This window comes from Hippoglossus stenolepis, chromosome 19 (assembly GCF_022539355.2).
Source record: "Hippoglossus stenolepis isolate QCI-W04-F060 chromosome 19, HSTE1.2, whole genome shotgun sequence".
NCBI classification, from domain to species: Eukaryota; Metazoa; Chordata; class Actinopteri; order Pleuronectiformes; family Pleuronectidae; genus Hippoglossus; species Hippoglossus stenolepis.
The window spans coordinates 18,508,112-18,521,196 of NC_061501.1; the positions used below are offsets into that span (position 1 = coordinate 18,508,112).

Here is a 13,085-nt window from a genome sequence, read left to right on the forward strand (position 1 = left end):
ATATCTTTAATTCAATACAGACGATGCAGGCAGAGTTTTTTCTTTTCTCTCAGCCGAGGACAGTGATTTTTCAGATGCAGTCTACCTGGGCTAATTCTGGGTTTTATAGCGGATTTGATGAAGGTTGTTCAGGTTTTATGTTCCCACACATTCTAACGTTACATGAGCAGCTGCAAAACGACCGAAGGTGAAAGGTCGGCGAGGTCACGAGGTCACGAGCTCCTCTTGTGTTGAGCACTCGTCAGATATTTTCAGTTCTGGGAAGCGAAGAGAGAAAATGAGGCGACGATTAAACAGACGAGTCTGAAACGCTTAAATTACAGATGGGACTTTTCTCTCTGGATCTTCTGTTCGGCTTGTTTTCATGATTTTCAATTTTTAATATAATAGAATAAGATTTATTGAAATAGTTATTAAAATAAACAGAAACTCGCAGATGTTTGAAGCGGAGTTAAAGTGAAAAGTACCTTGAAATAAATCTACTTGAGATACATGAAAACATGTTTTTAGTACAGTAACAAAAGCAAATGTCAAATTATTTTTTTTGTGCAAAGAAACGTCAAATAAAATCTACAGATATTTAATTGATTTCAATGGAGAAGGATGTTCTCTGTGTAAATCTGTGTATTTCTGCTCAGGCCTGATCAAGACGGCTCTGCCCGACATGGACCGGGAGGTCAAAGAGAACTACCAGGTGGTGATCCAGGCCAAAGACATGGCCGGTCAGATGGGCGGCCTCTCAGGAACCACCACGGTCAGCATCACGCTCTCCGACGTGAACGACAACCCGCCGCGCTTCACCAAGAGTGAGTACACACACACACACACAGACACACACACACACAGTGACCGACCCATGAAAAACCTCTCGTCTGAGTGAGCAGCCCCCATCTGGTGTCAGTTTCAAAACGAATTTGGATTATTGCAGGGTGCTCTGGGTTCTGTGCCACCGAGGCCGGGCTCTTAAAGGGAATAATTAAATATAGAGCCATATGACGGAGGGAAAGGTCCCGCAAAGTGCATCAGATCATCCCTGTAATCCCTATTAAATGGAGAGAGTACATTCACTGGGTTTTATCTCCTCTCCTCTTCCTCTCTCTTTGTCTCTGTGCCGTTATTAAGTCTTTCTCCTGCTGCCTTTTACTCCATAAAACCAATGTTCTCAATTTAGTGCTTCAAACTGTCCTTGGTGCGTTGCTTTTTTTTTTTTTTGTCCTCCCTCTTTTTTTGTTACACTCATGATACATCAATCCCTCCCTCTTCACTCTCTCTCTCTCTTTCAGTCTCGCACATTGTCTCCCTTTGTCTCTCACCCCCTCCTCCTCCTCCTCCTCTTCCTCGCCTCCTCTCCTGCGTTTGCCGACAGCAGCCAGATCAGATTGACAGATTACCGGTGTCGTTGTGTTACCCTCGCTAAGAGCTAACTGTACGGGTGGAGACGCGTGCGCACAGCGGCCGACGCAGAGGAAAAAACACGCGACCACAGAACTCCTGCTGTCCTTCCATTTATCACCCTCCTCCTCCTCCTCCTCCCATCAGTGTTTAGGCAGGAGGAGGGGGAAGAGGAGTAGGGGGGGTGCAGATGCTGTCATTTCAGCCTCGCCGCCAATGAATGAACCGCAAGAGGAGGGACGGAGAGCGAGAGAGAGAGAGAGAGAGAGAGGGAGAGAGATGGATACGAAGGGGATGAGGAGATGACAGGAGGGGAAGATAGAGGAAGAAAGACGAAGAGTGAGGCAGACGACAAAAAGACAGGCCGTGATGGAGGGAGCTGGGGGCGGCGGACAGAGGGGAAGATTGAAAGAGGGAGAAAGAGAAAGAAATATTGTAATGGGAAACCCAGAGGAGGTAGAGTGTCAGGAAGCGATATGATTGTTGTCTGCAGGAGTGATGCCTCTTCTTCTCCACCCAATGCTAAATACCGGTTAGCCTAGGGAACCTTCTCGTGGTGCGTCACTTCCAGCGTGTGTGTGTGTGTGTGTGTGTGTTTATGTGTGTGTGTGTGTGTGTGTGTGTTTGCGGAGGCAAGTGTCAGCGTCACGGCGACCTGCCGACTCAGGCGTTGCCAAAACACTGTCAGCATGTTTTATTAGTGTGTCAGTGCTGTTTGTCTCCGCAGGCTGTGTGTATATCACGCCCGCTCCCTCCTGCAGTCCAGCTATTTATTTAAGCACACGAGATGCAAGCGGGGCCGCGGCGGCTGACAGGCCGCCATCAATTCACCCGCCTCCAACCAGGAAATCATCTCGCACAATAACAACAACGAAAAAAAGGAGAAGCAATTAATTTATGTGGAGCAAATTGGCCCGGGATTTATGTTACGTCCCGAACCTCGGAGTCGTGAGTCGATACTGTGAAAACTTATGTTAAAAGGCCAAATGTGTGATGAAATATGAAACCGGCTCCACAGCTGATCTGCAAACGCACTGAAACTCTTCTTCCTCTTCTCACACCTTCTCCATCCCGACATCGCCGCTCTCTGATTGGTTCTGACTCACTCACGAGAGGCGCTCGGTCGTTTGACTCCTCTGTGCGTTTTGTGGATTAATGTCTGGGTCCAATTTAAGGTCCTTAAAGCTTCTTAATTAAGCTTTGAATTATTAAAATGTTCACAAAAATCTAAATAGAAGCATTGATTCACCTTTTAAATAAAACCAAGGAAGTGATCTTGGTCGTTTTTCTTCCTGCAGCTCGTTTCCCTGATCGACCAAAATCTCGCCGCCAGAAACCTAACTCTTAAAATTCTCTCTCTCTCTCTCTCTCTCCGCAGCCGTGTACGAGTTCCGGGTGCCCGAGTCCATCGAGCTGGGCTCCACGGTGGGACTGCTCCGAGCCATGGACGGAGACATCGGCGAGAACGCGGAGATGGACTACAGGGTCATCGGGAGCGACGGCCCCGGCATGTTCGACATCGCCACCAACAGGAGCACGCAGGACGGCATGATCGTGCTGAGGAAGGTCAGTCTGGGTGGTGGTGGGGTGGTGGTGGTGGTGGTGGTGGTGGTGGTGGGGGGGTGAAGTGAAAGACTTCAGGAGATAAAAGGATCCACAACGGTTTCTATGTTTTATTATTTTCTTTGCGCTGCGTTTTCCTGCAGGTTTTTGTTTTAAAAGTCGAACTAAACGTTGATATGAACTTTGATTCCCTCGAGAAGCTGCAGCCGCCAACAATAGAACTTCACGTTCATGCAAAGACTCGTATTTAAAGTTAAACTTCATGAAAATTCTTCAGGATGATGAATTTAAAGCATCATAAAGCTTCATGTGCACAGTTTGCTGCAGCTCACAAAGTGTCGTGCACTTGGTTTTCGCTTCCTTTCCTCGACTCCTTTCCTCGGCCTCACGCCGAACCTGCTCTTCGTATATAAGCAGGAAACATTTCTAAAAAAAAAAAAGGGGGTGAAACTGCATTCGATAAAGAAACAAAATCATAGAAACGTTCCGTCTCCAGCCAGGAGACGGACGCTGGAGTTATTAGATTTGAACTTACACTTGCCCACACTTCCCTTACACGTGTTTTGAGTGAGATTCATTCTTCCCCTCAGCCGAGACCAAAGCAGGAGTATTGATGCTCGGTATGGATCGCGGCGTTGGGGCGGTGTGCTGCGGTGTGTTTCTGATGTATTCAACAGCATCTGGCAGCTGCCTTATCAAGCGGCCTCCCTGCAGCCTGCGATCGATCGCTTCCATCATGCCATCATTAAGTGGAAGATGACATAATTGCCTTTTGTAGCCGCGGCGGTGCTGCGGCGTGCGGTAGAGTGTGTGTTTGTGGGGAGTGGGCATGCCCTAAATCTGAACCTGCTAATTAAATGGGCTTGTGGAGTGGGAGTGCGTCCCATCCGCACCTCCACCGCTTCCTTCAAAGCAACACGCAGCCCCCCCCCGCCTTAACACAAAGCAGCAGAAATCACCGACTCACAATATGTTATTATTCATGGCTTCAGAAAGCGGTTTGTTCCATCCGGATTCCTCGAGCTTTCATGGGTCGTTTCCAGTGATCAGGGAGCTGCCGTCCTTTCATATGTACAGTAGGCAGCCGGCGAGGAGCGCCCGCTCTGATCCAGCGGCTCCCGCCCGCCACTGGGCGCGCAGTCGTTAAGACGCTACGCTCGCCAATTATTTCCATCAATAGGGGGGGAGGAGGGGGGAGATACCTTCAGTGGCTGCGACTTCAGAACAAAGTTCAGAGAGGGAACATAAAAGACATAACATACTGCCAACATGCACAACAACAGAAAGGTCCGGCAGCCGCGCACGCCGCTAATCACCGTGCTCATCACAGGATGAAGGTGCACGTGCAGGATTATACAGGATCCTAATAAATCTGATTCCTTGTAAGCAAAGAAATGGGTGAAATGAAAAGTCCAGAATAAACATAATGCACAGGCAGCGATCACAACACGACGCCTTCATTATATCTATGTGTCTATGTCACAGTCGTTTCTGGGGATGTATCAGGAAGTGGAAACATCTCTCGTCATTTTATCACAATCATCTCTTTTCTGTGAACAAAATGAAACGTGTAAAACCTTTAAAAAACATATTTTTTTATAGTTTATCTTTGTTTTCCCTCGTGAAGTTGAATGAAACACAACAAAGTCCGACGCAGCGTCTTTCTCTGAGACCTAATCTTCCTCAATCATCTCGTAGTTGTGACAAAAAGAGCAACGGAGAAAGGAGCAGATGTCAAACAGCAAAAACATCAAGAGACGACTTTGATTGATCGTTTCAAAGAATCAGAAAATCAATTAGTTGAAAAAACACAAACATCAAATGAGTGAAAGTATCTGAATGTGTTTGAGTGTGTAGGTTGTTCTGCAGCGGGACCCGTCGCTGACGCTCATTAGACGACGCTCTGGAAAAGTTTGTCAGTTTAATGAATAGAATCAGAATCTGACCTGAAGTTAAACGTGGCCGGATGCTCTGAATGTAGATTAGTTTTCTGAAAATCCACGGCTGAACATGCTGCTGCATACAGATGAATGTTTAAAAGTAAATGTGAAGGGACAAAGGCTTCGATTAAAGCGAAACACAAAACATCACCGGGAGATTTTCCTTTTTATTGCAAGAAAACAGAGAAACACGTGAAGTCGAACGTCTTCCTGACGCGTTTTCCTCTCGCTCTTGCTTTGCAGCCGCTGGACTTCGAGAGGAAGCGTCAGTACAGCCTCCGCGTGCAGGTGGAGAACGTGCACATCAACCCCCGCTTCTTCTCCATGGGCCCGTTCAGGGACGAGGCCACCATCAAGATCGTGGTGGAGGACGTGGACGAGCCGCCGGTGTTCGAGCGGGCCAGCTACGTGATGGAGGCCAAAGAGGACGCGGCCAGGAACACCATCATCGGCTCCGTCAGCGCGTCCGACCCCGACGACAAGAACAGCCTCGTCAGGTATTTCCGGGGACTCGGGGGTCATTTCAAAAACTTACAGGCTTTGTTTCGTCAAATCAAACCAACAAAACAGAGCTGGAAGTGTTAGAAATACTCAAGTAAAGACAAATAACAACAAACGGATTAATTCTGGGCTTGGCAACAAACCGGACCTGAAGTTTATAAGTTTATAAACCACAAAAGCATTACATTATTTAAAGTCACATGAATTTAACTTTAATAATAAGAATAAACTTTATTTGTACGGCACCTTTCGTACAGGAAATGCAGCTCAAAGTGCTTTACAGACAATATAGATATAGATACAAATCTGGATAATAAAAATATGTTGAAATGTAATTCATGTAAAAGAATTTCAAGACAATTGGTTCAGAAGTTTTATTGTGATTCTGCAAAAAAGACAAACAACAGCCGTACAAACTAGAGTCAGTAAAGAAATGTTGGATCAGTAATTTTGATGCTTTAACCTTTAAATCGACTCCATTATAATAATTGTGTGATATCATAAAACTAATGAATTAAGATTAACTCGTGGTTCACTCTCTCCTGAGCTTTCAGTCACTTTCAGTAAAGAATGCTGACAGATAAATCCAGTAAGTGAACCTTGAGTTTAAAATGAGTTTCATATCCTCCCTCCTCTGACGTTCTATACGAAGGAGCCATCACGAAGATGTAAAGTGGGAAATGAGGCTAAAAGCTGCGAAGGAGGATCTTTGTCCTTCAGCACGAACACAAACAGACACATCACGACAACACAATCTGTCTATTAGACTCACAAAATGCTGCTTAGCACCGAAATGGGACAAAAGTTCAGTCGCACAACTCGTCTCCTGTTAAAGGGGGGGGGGGGGAGTGATGGCAGCGCCGGGTTGTGAGGCTGCGCCTTCGTCTCCGTCTCAAAGACTTTTTCATTTTTATGACGCACTAAGGGAGTTGGCTCTCAAGGTTGAAGTTCCACCACTTTACTGCAGGTGTCAAATATGATATCATTCTCTTTTATCGCCCATCATCAAGGAGGTAGCTACCCGGTGGCATTTAGAGCCGCGTGGAGGAGGAGGAGGAGGAGGAGGAGGAGGAGGAGCGCCGGGAAACCTGAGGGCCGCCTGGCATGAGATGGTTATCTTTATTAGCTGGCACGGCCGCCGCACACGCTGACACGTGCACATTTAGGCCTCGGTGCGCGCACACACACACACACAAGTTCCCCTGTTGGACGGACGTGCACGTGTGTAGAGGACACGGGCTTGAACCTGTCGTCTTCTACGTCCTCAGACAAACTGAAGTCGGGTCAAACCTCAAATCAAGATCATTCTGATAAGTCCGAGACGCTTCCTGTTCGGCAGTTTGTCTTCAGAGTAAAAGCACAACGTTCGTTTTGTTGCTGCAACGGAGTTTACAAAGTTATTTGAAGTTATTTGGCCCAAATAGTTGTTTTCCTCTCGCACATCCGTTCTCATGTTGTTCTCAGGTCACGAGTCGACCCCCCCCCACTTCCTCCTCGAGGCGTAACGGTCGCTCCGACTCTTTTATTAATCTTTTATTTGTCCTGTTTCAATGAAGCGTCGTTTTAATGCTGCCAATGTTCTCGCTGCTGTTTTCACTCCTCACATTAAAAAGCAGAACTTCGGAGATAAACACAATAGTAGTTCACATGGAAATGAACAAGTTATAGGCTGAATATTCAGTTTAAACATCATCACACTCTGTTCATGTTTTTTAGAGACTAGAGGGTAAATAAATCTGGGTTATTATTAACCTTGGAAACCAGAGATTCAGTCATGGAAGCACATGACACAGAACCACATCCTTCCAGTCTTTTCACCATCAGAACTAAAAAACAAAGTCGACCCTGTTGATAAAAGCAAAGCGATAAATTCCTCATCTTCTACAGAAACTAAAATTATGAAGCTTTTGGCAGAAAGTTGGTGACACGAGGTATATAATCATTTATTCTCTTATATGTATATCGTCTTGAGGAACTTCAATATTTCCTCAGAGTATTTATCAAACCAGAAACCCTTTGACCTCCACACTCAGATAGATACAGATAGTGACTCGTGAACACACTGTGGTGCGGTGGCCGGTCGTGCACCTTCCGCACAGAGGAAAGAGGAGACATGTCCCGACCCAGCATTCCTCTCGCCCTGCGTGTCCTTCTGCTCGGCCGCCCTGCAGCTGCCTGCTGAGAGCAGCACTTCGGACGCCCGGGCGGGACGAGGCGCCGTTATCTCCCTGTCATTAATCAGCGGAGGGGTTAGAGCCCAGCCAGCTGAATTATTGGGAATATTAGAAAAGCAATTAGCACGACGCAGCTTTAACAAGGTTAGAGTTACTGTCGGCGTGGAGGGAGGTGGGAGGTGGAGGGAGTGTTTGGATAGAGACACTAAAGTGGTTGATGCAGGAGAAGCAGCGGGGAGGAGCTGGGAGGGGGGAGCGGCCGGGAGGAGGGAGGGAGGGAGGGAGGGAGGGAGGGAGGGAGGAGGAGGTGCAGCGGTGCAGTCAGAGCCCCGGTTCACCGTCGCCCCTCGGGGTCTCTTCCCTCTCACACCCGGCCTCCTGATGCTGCTACTCCATTAATCACACTGATGTATCCCAGTCGTCTGGGAAGCTGAGAAAACAACACGACCGGAGAACCTGTCGCTGTGTGTGTGTCTGTGTGAGTGTAGTTTGTTAAAGGGTCAATTCACCAGTAACACACGTGTGTATTGTTTAACTTACGTCTTGTATCAGGTCCTGCTGATAGTTTGAGGTTCATGTGCCCAGATGGATCTTCATGAAACAAGTCAGGCATGTGTGTGCAGTTTGGTTTCAGATCCAAATCAAAAGTTTGAGTCTCAGAGTAAACGTGACGACGTTCACACCTGAGAAACTCTTCCCTCCACTTGGGAACACGTCACCCCTCCACACACACTCAGGGGAGTTTCTCCGCGTGTGTGTGTTTCCTGCAGGTACTCGATCGATCGGCGCACGGACATGGACCGAGTGTTCAACATCCACGCGGGCAACGGGTCAGTGTTCATCCTCAGGGAGCTCGACCGGGAGGACAACGCCTGGCACAACATCTCCGTCATCGCCACAGAGTTCAGTGAGTGCAGCGAGTTTCTCTCCGTCCGCTTCCTCTCAGACAAATTGGGTTTTTGGGGCTGATACGATCTTAATGGTTCGGATACGAACGTCTGGGACGAGTCTGCAAAGAACCAAAACTAATCCAGTTCACCCAGTTTTGACCGATGGCTGGTGTTTGTTCTCAGGAAGTGGGAGGACAAGAAAAAACCAGACAGTCTGTTTTTAGGAAGCTTTATGTTTGAAAATTGCATTTTGTCCTAAATCTGTAGAAGTGAATTATATGATATGGCAGCAAACTTCTTTTCTGCCTGTTAATTCATTAATTTTCTTATAATTTTGACTAATTTCACATTTGTTCCTCTCAGTGAAACTCAAACCTTCGGAGACAAATGCTTTTTTTAGGCGTGTTTGTGTTTATTAAAACTGAAACGAAGCCAGAACGCTTGTGAGGACAGAAGAGTTTTATTTTAGAAACTGTGCTTTTAAAGTAAAACATGGATTTAGCCTGAAAAACCTTCAGAGGCTTGAGTCCCTTAAGACAAAATATTAAATGTAGCATCAATGGTTTCTGTTTTTATTCATGCTGCTTTGTTTGAATAATGTTTTATTAATTTATTTATCTTAATTTATCCCCAGAATGCAATTTTCTTAATCATTTACATGTGTCGGCTGAAGAAAATTAATGTACGAGCGACGATGACTTGAGAAATGTCTTTTTTTATGAGTTATTTACTGGAAACAGCGACAAACACCAAACACGTTACCAAACAGTATCAGTGTAACTCACTCCCTCTCTTTTTGTTTCTCAGACAACCCGCGGCAGATCAGCCGTGTGCCCGTCTACATCCGAGTGCTGGACGTCAACGACAACCCTCCGACGTTCGCCACCAACTACGAGACGTTTGTGTGCGAGAACGCAAAAGCTAATCAGGTGAGTCCAAGCAGAAGGATTTATGTGAACTGAATAAACGAAGAAACCAAAAATATAAAAATCTGATCTTCTCGGAGAATCTTTCACGTTTTTTTTCCTGAAAGTCACGTCAGTTTTATTAAAACATCTCAGGGGTCAATTCAGAGCTCGTCTGGATCTCACACTTCATATCAGAATATGTACAGAGACCCAACATTTCCCCCGAGGAAACGCTGTCCTTTAATATGTAGAAAGGTTGAACAGAACCCAGGTCAGGGCGGGTGGACGTCTGCCTCCAGAGAAGAGGAGGAGAGGAGGAGGAGGAGGAGGAGAAGAAGAAGAAATAGGGGCTGAATAATGAAACCAATAATAAAAATAACTGAGGGGGGAGGAAGCAGAGTTTGTCACGTACTGATGCACTGGACTCGTGAAAAGCTCCTGAAGCATCATCCCAGAAAGACGTGGCTTCAAAGTCCAACATGACGTCGTTTCATTTACACGGTTCGAGTGCAGAAAGTCGAGGTTTGTGTTTACTCACCCGTCTGCTTCTTGTTTCAGAGGATTCAGACCGTGAGCGCCACAGACCCGGACGAGCCCCTCGGAGGTCACCGCTTCCTCTTCACTCTCGCACCGGATGCTGCTGGGAAGGCTAACTTCTCCGTGCGTGACAACAAAGGTAATAAACGCTCCGCATGTCGTCAAGAGGCTTCAAGAGTCTCCATTAAACCTGCTGGAAGGATGCGTCGGGGAAAGAACCCAATACAATGTGGTGCAGATCTAGGATTTTCTTTCCTTCACTTTCATTAACAGTCTGTGTGATTTTCATGGATGTCGATGAAAGAAACCCGGCACATTTACAGGGCCGACATCTATGAGTGTGTGAAATGCAGCTTTATTGAATTGAAGGGCCTGTTGGGCCTCGTGGAGGTTTAAGCTCTAGTTCAGGTGATTTATTGCTGCACACTAACAGGATATCCTGTCGTCCTCAGACAACACGGCCTGGATCCTCACGCGCAGGAACAGCTACAACAGTCTCCAGATGAGCATCTACCACGTGCCCGTGGTCATTTCTGACAGCGAGTTCCCGATGCAGAGCAGCACCAACACGCTGACCATCAGGGTGTGCACGTGCGACCGCGAGGGCAACATGAAGCTGTGCAACGCCGAGGCGCTCACGGCGAGGGCGGGACTCAGCACCGGGGCCCTGGTGGCCATCCTGCTGTGTGTCATCATTCTGCTCAGTGAGTAAACTTCCCAGCATGCACCTCCACTTCAAGTCGAGCTGCGGAGAACGTCACGTGGCTGGAGTTTGTGTTGAGCTTCACGCCGCCTCACAGCGTCGCTCACAGGTGTTGAGGGGGCGGATCCTGTGGGCGGATCGTTCCGACGGTGACCACGGCCGACATGATCTTTTAATTTGAACAGAATCTCAGCTGCAGGAATCAAACTTTATGTTTCACTGCAAACGCACTCTGTGCTTTAGGACTGAAGGACAGTGATCCAGCTCCTCAGAGCTAACTGACTCTGGGTCAGCTGCGTCCCTCCCATGTCCTAATACACAGTAAGTTGTGTTTCTAGCACACAAGGTAATTTGCTGTGTTCTTAAACCACATCCCTTTGTGATCTTAAGCAGCCGTGGCCCTGAGGAGGAGGAGGAGGTGGGGGGGGAATACATAATGCATCCTCGTGCTCGCTGAGCCTGTTCTACAAAGTCAGACAAAGTCCCTGAATATCAGTGAACACTCGTGCAACATCAGCGATTCCCCCTGGACAGTCGCTGGCCTTCAGAGCGAGGAGAGGCAGCGGAGGCACAACAGCAAAAGTCACCAAATTCTCTTGTTTGTTCTCTGTGTTTGTCCCTGCAGTGATCGTGGTGCTGTTCGCTGCCCTGAGGAGACAGAGGAAGAAGGAGCCTCTGATCATCTCCAAGGAGGATGTCAGAGACAACGTTGTCAGCTACAATGATGAAGGGGGCGGAGAGGAGGACACTCAGGCGTTTGATATCGGAACACTGCGCAACCCGGAGGCCATCGAGGAGAGCAAGCAGCGGAGGGACATCGTGCCCGAGACCTTCTACCCTCCGGTCCGACGGCCTGTGCTGCCCCCGGCCCGGGACAATAACGGGGACGTGAGGGACTTCATCAACCAGAGGCTCCAGGACAACGACAGCGACCCGACGGCGCCGCCTTACGACTCCCTGGCCACCTACGCCTACGAGGGGAACGGCTCCGTAGCCGAGTCCCTCAGCTCACTGGAGTCGGTGACCACCGAGGGCGACCAGGACTACAACTACCTGAGCGAGTGGGGGCCGCGCTTTAAGAAACTGGCGGACATGTACGGGGGCGACGACAGCGACAGGGATTCCTAACGAGAGCCCGGAGCACAGACGAGGAGCAGAACACACGTTGGAAAACTTTCCCAGTTCTGGTGCACGTGTGGCGAGAAGAGCGGCGCGGGGACGGAGAAACGAACCCTGTCTGTCCGAGAGCTCCTTCGCCGCCGCCGCCGCCGCCATCGATCACCTTTCAGTCGTCCCTCCGGTGACCTAACGTAGGCTTTGTGTGTCCAGTCAGTGTTAGTTGCGTTTTTGCGAGGGAACAGTGAAGAGACTTTGTGTCGAGACTTTTTCTTCTGTGTGTATATGGGGGTGTACATGAGGCCCAAATATATCTATACCGACATTTTCTTTTTTTGGGAGTGGGGGGGTGGGGGTGGGGTTTGTTTTTCCAAAGCTGCCTGTGATGGACACGCTCAACAAGCAGTTTTGTAAACCAACAGATATGCCTGTGTACTTTTCAGTGTTTCCGGGACAAAACCATGCTGCATATTGTGCGTTCTATCTTAGCTTGTGTACGTGCGGTGAGATGATACGATGCGCTGTACAGTTGTTTTTCTTTTTCTAAAAAGGATTTCTATCGTCCGACGCGACCCCCGCCTCCCTTTCAGCGACGGCCGCCCCCGCGTTAGCCACTTCTCCACAGCGGTCGCTTTTAGCCACAAGTGCCGGTGACAGTTTTGGTTTGTACAGGTTGAAATCCGGACGGGCTCTGTGCTGGTCGTGGTGCACCGCTGTCGACGAGTGGCAGCTGAAACGAAGCCGCGGCAGAGGACTCATCGGTTTGTCATTTTTTGTCAAGTATCTGCTTTTCACCTCCACACAGCTGTTAGCGTTTGCTGTGAGGCTGAAAGACCAAATACTCACTGAGCTGAATGTCGTCGGACGCAGTTTTTCTCTGCGTGAAGCCAACGGTGTTATTTTCAAAGCTGATAGAAAAAAAAAATTGGAAAATCACTAACATGTGCCAGACTCAGTTAAAGCAACACTATGTAAGTTTTACTGAGCCACAGCGCCCCCTGCAGCCACATGTGGGGGATTCACTCGCTGTCGGGCTTCGTGTCCGAGCGATGACCCAACCGAACGATGGATATTACCCACAATCCCCAGCTTCCTGACCCAGAAGAGCTGCTGCTGTATCAAATCCACCAAACTCGGTTTTAACAGTTTCCTTCTGAATCTTGGAGATAAACTCTGGTTTTTAATCACTTCTGAGTCTTTTGAACTGATCTCAGTTCAGCTTCACTCTTCAACTGCAGCTGATTGTGACGGTTGAAGCTGTGACTCAGTCAGTTCCTCTCACAGGAGATGGAACCCACTCACCAGAGTCACAGAGAACAAGACTCTACTGATCTCATGTTAATCAAGCTGCTGGTTTAAGG

The 13,085-nt window shown here is 48.1% G+C and overlaps 1 protein-coding gene across 1 annotated transcript in view; it reads left to right on the plus strand.

The window, feature by feature from the left end:
* Positions 1 to 12,856, plus strand: part of LOC118098396 (cadherin-6) — a 45,651-nt gene extending 32,795 nt beyond the window's left edge. Inside the window, exons 5-12 of the mRNA XM_035142157.2 lie at positions 639 to 806; positions 2,771 to 2,958; positions 5,139 to 5,392; positions 8,341 to 8,477; positions 9,268 to 9,389; positions 9,927 to 10,044; positions 10,358 to 10,609; positions 11,234 to 12,856. Of these exons, the coding sequence (XP_034998048.1) occupies positions 639 to 806; positions 2,771 to 2,958; positions 5,139 to 5,392; positions 8,341 to 8,477; positions 9,268 to 9,389; positions 9,927 to 10,044; positions 10,358 to 10,609; positions 11,234 to 11,736 (1,742 nt within the window). The 3' untranslated portion in view covers positions 11,737 to 12,856. The remainder of the gene's footprint in view (positions 1 to 638; positions 807 to 2,770; positions 2,959 to 5,138; positions 5,393 to 8,340; positions 8,478 to 9,267; positions 9,390 to 9,926; positions 10,045 to 10,357; positions 10,610 to 11,233) is intronic.
* The last annotated feature ends 229 nt before the right edge of the window (positions 12,857 to 13,085 follow it).